This window comes from Oncorhynchus mykiss, chromosome 9, assembly GCF_013265735.2.
Source record: "Oncorhynchus mykiss isolate Arlee chromosome 9, USDA_OmykA_1.1, whole genome shotgun sequence".
NCBI classification, from domain to species: Eukaryota; Metazoa; Chordata; class Actinopteri; order Salmoniformes; family Salmonidae; genus Oncorhynchus; species Oncorhynchus mykiss.
Window position 1 is genome coordinate 44,452,390 of NC_048573.1, and position 12,077 is coordinate 44,464,466.

At 48.6% G+C, this 12,077-nt stretch overlaps 1 protein-coding gene across 3 annotated transcripts in view; it reads right to left on the reverse strand.

Moving 5' to 3' along the window:
• Positions 1–4,570, reverse strand: part of mtor (mechanistic target of rapamycin kinase) — a 123,475-nt gene extending 118,905 nt beyond the window's left edge. Inside the window, exons 1-10 of one of the 3 annotated variants that reach the window (XM_021615845.2) lie at positions 4,416–4,570; positions 3,644–3,785; positions 3,326–3,434; positions 2,921–3,153; positions 2,373–2,573; positions 2,064–2,198; positions 1,492–1,767; positions 922–1,030; positions 347–530; positions 6–134 (exon numbers count right to left, since the gene is read on the reverse strand). In XM_021615845.2, coding sequence (XP_021471520.1) covers positions 6–134; positions 347–530; positions 922–1,030; positions 1,492–1,767; positions 2,064–2,198; positions 2,373–2,573; positions 2,921–3,153; positions 3,326–3,434; positions 3,644–3,772 — 1,505 coding nt within the window. In that variant the 5' untranslated portion in view covers positions 3,773–3,785; positions 4,416–4,570. Of the gene's footprint in view, positions 1–5; positions 135–346; positions 552–921; positions 1,031–1,491; positions 1,768–2,063; positions 2,199–2,372; positions 2,574–2,920; positions 3,154–3,325; positions 3,435–3,643; positions 3,786–3,856; positions 3,876–4,415 lie in introns of those variants that run through there. The other 2 variants (XM_021615843.2, XM_036988105.1) reach the window with 2 other exon arrangements.
• Positions 4,571–12,077: the final 7,507 nt, after the last annotated feature.

Genomic DNA, 12,077 nt, shown 5'->3' on the forward strand with positions numbered 1-12,077 from the left:
CCTACCTGAGTCCCACGGCCAGCATGGGCTCCAGCAGCTCCTTGATGTCTTGCTGGATGCTAGGGCCCATGGCTCTGGACAACATACTGATACAGGTGAACACTGTGGCATCCACCTGCATGGTCTTCTGTCTCCTACACACACACACACACGTTAGAAAAATTAAGTTCAGGACATATAATATATTGATCTGTATTATCTTTACAGGGTGAATTTCAAACTTTAACCCTTTTTAAAGTATGAATCAACTAAACTATAACACTGATTTCAGGGGGACATTTCAGCGCTTTGAGTATGAACATCACTTCAGAAACAAAGTCACTTGTATAAAGTAAATGTAATTTACTTGTGAGCGAAGTCCTTGGGGGGCAGCGCAGCCTTGATGATCTCCAGAATCTTGGTGAGGTACGGCTGGATCTCAGCGCGTACCGCCACCACCAGCAGCCCCAGGGCTTGGAAGGCCGCCGTGCGCTCCTTCTCCTTCTTCAGACAGCCAAGCAGGTAGCCCATGGTGTCAGCCAGGTACTGGTCTGGGAGGGGGCAAACTTCAACTGGTCAAAGTCGAGAAAAGTTAGAATCGAGAGAAATTACAGACATCCACACACAGCACTTGAGATCGTCAAAAGAATTATCAAATGGTATAAAACCAGTGAATGGTATAATATCTATTTTTTAAAGAACAAACACAACTTTCAAAGTTTTAAAGTCTATTTTTAACTTGAGTGGCCACCTATATGTTTTCAAAATTAGGAAACATGACTTAATAACAGAATTCATCCTTGCAACTCAACATTTTTCATACTGGTAATCTGATTCATTTCAACTTTGTTATCCTGACTAATCTAGCTTGAAAATCAAGTGCTTGAAAAAAGATTGGATCCATATCTAGTAGGGATATTGCATGCAAGACTCCTTTCTGACCTGTAAAAGTGTGTGGCTGGAATGCGGCGAGGCGCGGCAGAAGGTTGAGAATGGTCATCTGGATCAGAGGGTTCTTACTGGTCCTGTACTTCAGCACCCAGCGGCACACCTGGGGAAGAGACACACACAGCAGCTGTCGTTACATCCGACACAACTCAAACTTTAGGCTGCGGTCACACAGGCAGCCCAATTCTGATTTTTTGCCACTAATTTGACTTTTGACCTATCAGATCAGATCTTTTGCCCATAATTGGGCTTCCTGTGTAAACGCAGCATTGGGCATATGAAAGTACGCGCTACACCAGTGTTTATTTTTTGTATCAACATCTGGCAAGCTATGGTTCTCCACCACTTACAGAAGATTGAAACAAACACTTGAACACTGGCTAAATAAATGTCAGAGTCCGACAACTATCTGAGGGAACAGTCAGCAACATCCAAGCGGCTAGTTCCCCTTCACAGACCTCAGGTTGAGAACCACTATGCTTCACACCTTTATTTCAAGTCAGGACTCAACCCTCAAAGTGGGTTTTCAACCCTCCACTTGCAAGTACAACAAACTAATGGCACCTGGTCAAAGCACTCCTCCATGAGCTCGCGGCAGTAGCGGCTCTCCACCAGGGAGCTCTTGGCGGGCACCGGTGTGGCCCCGAAGCTGAGGAAGCCCTGGGGTGTGCTGTAGCCCAGGAGACCCAGCAGGGCATTGGACTGCTGTGGCTGCACCGACTGAAAGCTGGTGAAGGGGGTGATGTGACGCGGCTTGGTGCCGAAGCCCATCAGCTCCTTGCAGTACTTGTCGTGGACCAGCTGCTGCTGGGTGATCTCCTCCATCTCCTCCCGCATGCGCTGCCAGGGAAGAAGACGTTGAGATTCAGTCTGAAAGCAATACATAGGACCTATGCTTCCCCTAGGTAGTGTTTGCCGATCTGAATAAACTGGATAGGTATTAGCAACATGGCAGAAGCTCTATTGAGCCCGATGGAGTGAAGCCATCACCATATTACTTACACCCATCCACTTCTGTGACCAAAGGGTTAGGGTCTATGAGTTGCACATTCTTTTGGCCATGGGAAGCACTGGACAAAGTTGTGGTCCTCTGTGACCTGTAGTGGTGGTGCTTTATGGTTCAGGGAGGGGCTGACCTCTCCTTCCATGCTGCTGATGCGGACCAGCTCGTTGAGGATGAGGAGGGCGCCATGGACCCTATCGTCACGGTTCATACCCTTCTCTTTGGATAAGGTCTCATCGAAGCCTTTCTCAGCCTCGTCAAAAGTTTGCTGTGGTGAAGGACACACATAAAACAAATAGTGAGTGCTTTCATTGCAACTGGTTGAAATATGTTAAAATGATGGCTCATGATCAATCAAATGTTGATTGTGAGTGACGTACTTTGTACCACCATGGTTTTAGAAAATGCTAAACGAATTAGATATTGATTGTGAGGGACCTACTTTGTACCACTGTGGTTTCTGCATCTCCTTGGTCTCTCGTTGGGTAGTGAGGATGAGGCAGGCCCTGAGAGCGGCCACGGCCCCTTCGCGGATGGCCTGCTTCTGGTCCCACACCGCATAGAAGATGTTGTCGAAAAAGGGCTGGACTTGCTGGAAGAAAAAGGTGGGTGCGCTGACGGCCAACTCCCTTAGGACAAGAACCTGTAAAGTAAGAATATAAAAGAAGACATTTTCAAACTCATAGTCCTCATCTTGTGCTGGTTTACATATGAAATTAAAAGCTTTTTAACCGAAAGGAAAGCAACAACAACAAAAAATTACTAACAGTGTTATTACTACCCCTTTCACCATCATGAATAGTTATTAGGGATGGTGAAAAGTGTAGTTTAGCTAGAAACCACTAAGTCAGCTCCTAAAGCAGAGCAGGGCTGTGGGCTTGTCCCGATAAGTGCTTTAGCCCACATTGGCAGAAAATGCAACCACCTGCAGTTTTATCCTATAGTGGTTGACAAAACAAACAGCAGGCTAGCTGTGTGAGTCACACTAACCGCAGCATGGCGCCTGCCCTCGTTCCTGTCGGCGCCCAGCCACTCCAGTGCCCTCTTCACCTCAAACTCCACATACTCTGCAGTGAAGGTGTCCCCTGCCATGGACAGGTGGCCCATGGCCTTGGAGGCCATCTCCATGACCACCGAGTCACTGGAGGGCAGCAGGTTGCGGAGGTAGTTGGCGAAGCGGCTGATTCGGGTGGCATTGCCTCCTTCTACTCCAATCAGACTCACTGGAGCAAATAAACGAGTCAGTGACATGGATTGTGTCAGCTTCACTTGTGTGTAGACAGGAGTAGTAAAGTAAACTCCCAACAAATTGAACAAAACTTTATTGAGTGTCCTAGACCTTGCAATTCATTTGTGACAAGTTGTGTCATCATTGAGGCAAATCATCTGACTTACCTATAGCAAGAATCCCTCCTTTTTTCTCATTCACATCAGAGCTGGAAACCAGCTCAAAAATGTGATGATTCAATTCATCGTAGAAAGTAGTGGCTTCATCTTGGCTCAACTTAGGACAGAATGCAGGTACACATCACAATCAGATTAAACCCCACTGACTGCATGTAACTCATAACAGGTCATACATAGCTCGTGACAATGTTGTACGAAACATAAAACATTCCAGAGTGTGTAGTTAAATAAGGATAGTTGGTAAAAGTGTTGCATTATAATGCAAGTGTTGCAGCTACAGTACAGACTGGAGCTAGCTAGTCGTACCTCTCTGAGCTCTGTCGTCACATAGTGCTGGAGATCTTTCGCAGATTTTGCTCTTGTGTCTTCATTTCGACTCTTCAGGCCACTGACAAATTGTTGCAGCACCGTGGCTGTGCCAGACATGATAACCATTGGGGAGCCAGACCTGTAGATAGCAGAATAATTTAGCAAGCTAGCTAGCTAGATACACAAACAGATGTCGTCTATATAACCCACCATGCAGCTTGCAATTGTCAGTTTACTGTCTAACTTGCCGATTAAAATCAATTCCACGATGTACAATCGCCGCTCAACCTCATCGTAAATCGCAGAGTTTAGTTTAGTCTAGATAACTAGGCCAGAGCTAGACATCTACCGCGCTAACTAAAGCATGTCAAGTTGGTTCCATTTGCCAGGTTTCATATGGGTAGCTAGCTACACAGCTACTACTAAAGTGAACTAGCTAATGTTACCTACCGTTAGCTCAAAATGCAAACGCTAGCTGCTATTTGGCTAGGTAATTTATTGAAAATATTTGCAACATACCAAACTGCTAAGTATTTGAATTAAATTGACAATGCAATAGCTTTGCAAGCTGGACAAACGTCGTTAGCTAGCAAGTTAGATACTGTACAGTAGCTAGCTAGCTGCTAGAAAAGACATGCTAAGCTAACGCGCCGGGTTGAAGTGGAAGGACAGCACGAATGAGAGCACAACAAACCTTACACATCTTACTTACGCTTTTATTTTGGTGTTTTGGCTATGTATAGCACAAGCAAAACAAATAATTGCTTACCTAGCTAGCTTGCTGGCTAACTGCTGGCTAGTTTTCCGTCAACAGAGGGTCTGTTTTGGATAGACAAGTGTAGAATTTTTCGCCACCATCAACTTGCGAAGCCTTTGCGCAGAAATGTGTTTGGGTGCGTTCCAGCCCGAGGCAAATCGATTGACTACTGTAAGATAAATTGTAGGTCTACCCACATAAATATACGTATGTATTAGGGCAGAGCCCCACCTGTATTAGGGCAGAGCCCCACCTGTATTAGCAAAAAATAAAAATATATATATGTAGTGTGGCAGACCAGGGGGTTAGACGTTAACACAGATCAGACAAGTGTGATACCTCTGTTTCAAGGGTGTTTATTTAAAACAAAGGAAAATAAACAGGTTTCCTCCAGGAGACCTCTTCTGGGAATGCTGTCTCCTCTGGGGTGGACCACCGAGCCCCTCAGTTCTAGAAGACGGTGAGGACGTCTATCTGGTAGAAACCTCTCATTACCTCCAACCCTCCCATGTGCTGCCCTCCTGTCAGCTTTATGGGCCCATACGGCCAGTGAGCAATCAGCCCCTTGATTTACTCACCAGCCAAAATCAGCCCCAATTAGTCATGGCTGGAGGACCCATCGAGACCTGTCACGTCCAGCAGAGGGAGCCACCGCCACGTGATGTAGACTCAATCTGTCACAAGGCCTCGAGGAGTCCCCCCTGGCATTCCCTGTGAACCAGGCTTGCCTGAGCACGTCCAGCACTGCCTGGAGACACATCAGGTGCTCTTCCCAACCTTGGCTGTGGATGATGATGTCATCCAAATAGACTGCTGCTTACTGTTGGTGGGGTCAGTGGACTCGGTCCATCAGGCGCTGGAACTTGGGCGCGGCTCCACGAAGACCGAACGGGAGGACCCGGTATTGGTATAAACTGTTGAGAATGCCGTCTTCTCCCGAGAGGAGGCTACCAAGGGTACCTGCCAATATCCTTTGGTCAGGTCCAGGGTGCTGATGTACCGGGCCTTTCCCAACCGGTCGATGAGCTCGTCCACCCTCGGCATAGGGTAGGCGTCGAACATACTGATGACGTTCACCCCCCGGAATTATTGCAGAAACGCAGACTACCATCCGGTTTGGGCAACAACATGATGGGGCTGCACCATGCACTGTGGGACTCCGTCTCCTCGGGTGCCGTCCTCTGTAATTTACAGGTCCCAGCCTCTCTGTCACCTCGTATGGCCCATGCCATGTTGCCAGAAACTTACTTTTTGCGGTTGTAATTAAAACCAGCACCTTGTCACCCACATGGAACTCTCGGTGCTAGGTACCACAATTGTAGACCTTGGCTGGGCCTTCTCCATATGTTCCCTTACCACTGGCCATATGGCTGTCATCCACTTCCTCATTGTCTCTACGTGTTCCACCACGCTGTTGGACTTCCCACACCTCCTTGGCGAGATCCAGTAGGCCGCGTGGTCTCCTCTCGTAGAGGATTTCAAAAGGGGAAAACCCAGTGGAGCCTTGTGGCACTTCTCGGATCGAGAACATTAGGTGGGGCAGTAGCTGGTCCCAGTTTTTCCCATCCCGCTTGATGACCTTCCGCAGAATTTGTTTGAGCGTCTTATTGAACTGTTCGATGAGCCCATCGGTCTGCGGATGAAAGACGGCGGTCCGGATCTGCTTTATCTGTAGGAGAGCACACAAATCTTTCATTAGTCGGAACTTGAACTCGGTACCTTGGTCGGTCAGGATCTCGTTCGGGATGCCCACCCAGCTGAAGAGGTGGAACAGCTCCCGGGCGATATGGCCTCGGGATATCGGGTGGCATAATCTACTATTACCGTGATGTACCTGTGTCCTCTGGCTGGTTTTATCAGGGGGCATGTCATGCCAAATAGTGTCTCCTGGCCAAATTGTGTCAGCATCTTCATCACAATGGGATTCGATGAGTTCTAGCTTCTGTTGCTCAGGCTGTTGCTAGAACATTCTGACAGGATTTCACAATGAACCAAAGTGTATGTTGCTATGCGGGTTGCTTGGCTCAATTTTACCTTGTAGCGTTCACGAAAGAAGGAGAATAAAGGCAGTCCTAGTTCTATTTCACCGCATAAACGCTCAATCAGTCCGCGCAAAATTACATATTAGTTCACAAACAATGTAAAAAAAAATGTATCATTGAGTTAGTAAAGCCGCATACAAACATGGTCTCTTTTTTGCCTTCTTCAGTAAGGCAGCTCAAAATGCAGGTGGGGCAGCCAGCGGAAAATACGGAGTGTAGCGGTTGGTAATGTTCTCTAGTTGCGCCGTGATTGGCTCAGTGTTCTGTCACTCATGGGGACGTCACTGCAAAATCTACGGGGAGCACTCGGAAGGTGCTGCCCCTTAGGTGCTGCATATAGTTACATTCGAAGTGCCCATCCAAGAAGTCTCAAGTTCATTGGCCACAGATAGAATTATGTCAAATCATGTTATATCTACTGTAGCTTTGATTGGACTGATCATATCAACATCATACTTTCAAAATCTTAGCTAGCAAGCTAGCTGTCATCAACATGAATCAAGCCAAAAATCTACTGCCAAATCATTTTCAAACCTTGTCATATGAAGAAAAATAATGAAGAGAAATTATAAAATTATAAAACATATCGGTGCTCATCTACCATTGGACATAAACAATAAGGGGTATAGAAGGAATCAGTGGCTAACTGCAAGCATTGCAAAGCAATCACTAGCCTGCTATTCAGTGGAGTGGGTGTGAGGTCCAAGTCTGGGTTTAAGGGTCTCTTTTCCAACCTTAAAAGGATAAACATTCAACATTGGCCATGCTGTCAATCCAGCATGACTTCTATCACATTCAAAACAACTGGAAACTTGAACGGGGAAATCTCAGACTTCTGTGAGTTCAAGTCAACTGGGAACTCTGAAAAAAACTACCTCCGAATGGGAAAATACATTTTGAACGGTCATCCAACTCTGAATTGCAAGTTGGGACCTCGGGCCTCTTTCTAGAGCTCTGATGTCATGTATTGTCATGTTGTGTCTCTGTCCTTTCCTTTCACCCTGTCTCCCTCTGCTGGTCGTATTAGGTTACCTTTTCTCCCCCGCTTTCCCCCAGCTGTTCCTTGTCTCCTCTGACTACCTCATCCACCCCTTTTCCCACCTGTTCCCTTTTTCCCTCTGATTAGGTCCCTATATCTCTCTCTGTTTCTGCTCCTGTCTTTGTCGGATTCTTGTTTGTTGTGTTTCATGCCTGAACCAGACTATCGTCATGTTTGCTGTAACCTTGTCCTGTCCTGTCGGAATCTGCCGGTCTATCTGAGCCTACCTATGTTTGGTTATTAAAGAAGCTCTGTTTAAGTTAATTCGCTTTTGGGTCCTCATTCACTCCCCGTAACAGAAGAATCCGACCAAGAATGGACCCAGCGACTTCGGATCCTCTCCACTCAGCCGTCGGGATCCAGGGAGCGATGCTAGGCAGACACGAGCAGGAATTGTCTGCTGCTCGACATGCCGTTGAGACCCTGGCCACCCAAGTCTCCAACCTCACAGAACAGGTTCACCATCTCCGCCTCGATCCACCGGCCACTTCCAGGGCTTTCGAATCTCCGGAGCCAGAGCTCATCAGTAAGCGGAGGGCTACTGGTGAGCGCTACTACTCCTGTCTCTCCTTCAAGATCCTGCACTACCTTGTCGGTCCATCTACGCTGGACCGGTTCGTCAGCTTCCTGCAGTGCCTTAATAGACTCTGGGGCGGAGGGCTGTTTTATGGACGAGACCTGGGCTCGGGAACATGACATTCCTCTCAGACAGTTAAGGGAGTCCACGGCCTTGTTCGCCCTGGATGGTAGTCCTCTCCCCAGGATTCAGCGTGAGACGCTACCTTTAACCCTCACTGTTTCTGGTAATCATAGCGAAACCATTTCTTTTTTAATTTTTCGTTCACCTTTTACACCTGTTGTTTTGGGCCATCCCTGGCTAGTTTGTCATAATCCTTCCATTAATTGGTCTAGTAATTCTATCCTCTCCTGGAACGTCTCTTGTCATGTGAAATGTTTAATGTCTGCTATCCCTCCTGTTTCCTCTGTCTCTTCTTCACAGGAGGAGCCTGGTGATTTGACAGGGGTGCCGGAGGAATATCACGATCTGCGCACGGTGTTCAGTCGGTCCAGGGCCACCTCTCTTCCTCCACACCGGTCGTATGATTGTAGTATTGATCTCCTTCCGGGAACCACTCCCCCCCGGGGTAGACTATACTCTCTGTCGGCTCCCGAACGTAAGGCTCTCGAGGATTATTTGTCTGTAGCTCTTGACGCCGGTACCATAGTCCCCTCCTCCTCTCCCGCCGGAGCGGGGTTTTTTTTTGTCAAGAAGAAGGACGGGTCTCTGCGCCCCTGCATAGATTATCGAGGGCTGAATGACATAACAGTGAAGAATCGTTATCCGCTTCCTCTTATGTCTTCAGCCTTCGAGATCCTGCAGGGAGCCAGGTTTTTCACTAAGTTGGACCTTCGTAACGCTTACCATCTCGTGCGCATCAGGGAGGGGGACGAGTGGAAGACGGCGTTTAACACTCCGTTAGGGCACTTTGAATACCGGGTTCTTCCTTTCGGCCTCGCTAACGCTCCAGCTGTCTTTCAGGCATTAGTCAATGATGTCCTGAGAGACATGCTGAACATCTTTGTTTTCGTTTACCTTGACGATATCCTGATTTTTTCACCGTCACTCCAGATTCATCTTCAGCACGTTCGACGTGTCCTCCAGCGCCTTTTAGAGAATTGTATTTTTGTGAAGGCTGAGAAGTGCACTTTTCATGCCTCCTCCGTCACATTTCTCGGTTCTGTTATTTCCGCTGAAGGCATTAAGATGGATCCCGCTAAGGTCCAAGCTGTCATTGATTGGCCCGCCCCTAAGTCACGCATCGAGCTGCAGCGCTTTCTCGGCTTCGCGAACTTCTATCGTCGTTTCATCCGTAATTTCGGTCAGGTGGCAGCTCCTCTCACAGCCCTTACTTCTGTCAAGACGTGCTTTAAGTGGTCCGTTTCCGCCCAGGGAGCTTTTGATCTCCTCAAGAATCGTTTTACATCCGCTCCTATCCTTGTTACACCTGACGTCTCTAGACAGTTCGTTGTCGAGGTTGACGCGTCAGAGGTGGGCGTGGGAGCCATTCTTTCTCAGCGCTCCCTCTCTGACGACAAGGTCCACCCATGCGCGTATTTTTCTCATCGCCTGTCGCCGTCGGAACGTAACTATGATGTGGGAAACCGCGAACTGCTCGCCATCCGGTTAGCCCTAGGCGAATGGCGACAGTGGTTGGAGGGGGCGACCGTTCCTTTTGTCGTTTGGACTGACCATAGGAACCTTGAGTACATCCGTTCTGCCAAACGACTTAATGCGCGTCAGGCGCGTTGGGCGCTGTTTTTCGCTCGTTTCGAGTTCGTGATTTCTTATCGTCCGGGCTCTAAGAACACCAAGCCTGATGCTTTATCTCGTCTCTTCAGTTCTTCAGTAGCCTCCACTGACCCCGAGGGGATTCTCCCTGAGGGGCGTGTTGTCGGGTTGACTGTCTGGGGAATTGAGAGGCAGGTAAAGCAAGCGCTCACTCACACTCCGTCGCCGCGCGCTTGTCCTAGGAACCTTCTTTTCGTTCCCGTTCCTACTCGTCTGGCCGTTCTTCAGTGGGCTCACTCTGCCAAGTTAGCCGGCCACCCTGGCGTTCGGGGTACGCTTGCTTCCATTCGCCAGCGTTTTTGGTGGCCCACCCGGGAGCATGACACGCGTCGTTTCGTGGCTGCTTGTTCGGTCTGCGCGCAGACTAAGTCCGGTAACTCTCCTCCTGCCGGCCGTCTCAGGCCGCTTCCCATTCCCTCTCGACCGTGGTCTCACATCGCCTTAGATTTTGTCACCGGACTGCCTTCGTCAGCGGGGAAGACTGTTATTCTTAAGGTTGTCGATAGGTTCTCTAAGGCGGCTCATTTCATTCCCCTTGCTAAGCTTCCTTCTGCTAAAGAGACGGCACAAATCATCATCGAGAATGTTTTCAGAATTCATGGCCTTCCGTCAGACGTCGTTTCGGACAGAGGTCCGCAATTCACGTCTCAATTTTGGAGGGAGTTTTGCCGTTTGATTGGGGCTTCCGTCAGTCTCTCTTCCGGCTTTCACCCCCAGTCTAACGGTCAAGCAGAACGGGCCAATCAGACTATTGGTCGCATCTTACGCAGTCTTTCTTTTCGCAACCCTGCGTCTTGGTCAGAACAGCTCCCCTGGGCAGAATACGCCCACAACTCGCTTCCTTCGTCTGCGACCGGGCTATCTCCTTTTCAGAGTAGCCTCGGGTACCAGCCTCCGCTGTTCTCATCTCAGTTCGCCGAGTCCAGCGTCCCCTCCGCTCAGGCTTTTGTCCAATGTTGCGAGCGCACCTGGAAGAGGGTCAGGTCTGCACTTTGCCGTTATAGGACGCAGACTGTGAGGGCTGCTAATAAGCGTAGAACTAAGAGTCCTAGATATTGTCGCGGTCAGAGAGTTTGGCTCTCCACTCAGAACCTTCCCCTTAAGACGGCTTCTCGCAAGTTGACCCCGCGGTTCATTGGTCCGTTCCGTATTTCTCGGGTCATTAATCCTGTCGCAGTTCGACTTCTTCTTCCGCGATACCTTCGTCGCGTCCACCCGGTCTTCCATGTCTCCTGTATCAAGCCCGTTCTTCGCGCCCCCGCTCGTCTTCCCCCCCCCCCCCCCCATCCTTGTCGAGGGCGCACCCATCTACAGGGTCCGCAGGATTTTGGACATGCGTCCTCGGGGCCGTGGTCACCAGTACCTCGTAGATTGGGAGGGGTACGGTCCTGAGGAGAGGAGTTGGGTTCCCTCTCGGGACGTGCTGGACCGTGCGCTGATCGAGGATTTCCTCCGTTGCCGCCAGGTTTCCTCCTCGAGTGCGCCAGGAGGCGCTCGGTGAGTGGGGGGGTACTGTCATGTATTGTCATGTTGTGTCTCTGTCCTTTCCTTTCACCCTGTCTCCCTCTGCTGGTCGTATTAGGTTACCTTTTCTCCCCCGCTTTCCCCCAGCTGTTCCTTGTCTCCTCTGACTACCTCATCCACCCCTTTTCCCACCTGTTCCCTTTTTCCCTCTGATTAGGTCCCTATATCTCTCTCTGTTTCTGCTCCTGTCTTTGTCGGATTCTTGTTTGTTGTGTTTCATGCCTGAACCAGACTATCGTCATGTTTGCTGTAACCTTGTCCTGTCCTGTCGGAATCTGCCGGTCTATCTGAGCCTACCTATGTTTGGTTATTAAAGAAGCTCTGTTTAAGTTAATTCGCTTTTGGGTCCTCATTCACTCCCCGTAACATCTGACCTGAAGATCACTGACCTCATGATTTGTGGTATACTCCGAAACGAACGACCGCCCCATGGCCCATGCACCTAATTCCCTGTTCTTGCAGATTAAAAAAAGAATGATAAGAATTTAAACAATTATGTATCAAAAAACAAAGAAAAGCATTCTTTAACACCATTAAACATGGCAAAATGTGTATATAATATGATATATTATTTCGTTAAACCCTAGAACAGCCAATGATGCATTTTGTCTGTAATTTTTAAACAGTCTAATAAAATAAATTATGTAGTGTTGACTCTCTTGTCTTGATGTGTGTTTTGCCCCCGTCCCGCAGGCCGTCATTGTAAATAAGAATTTGTT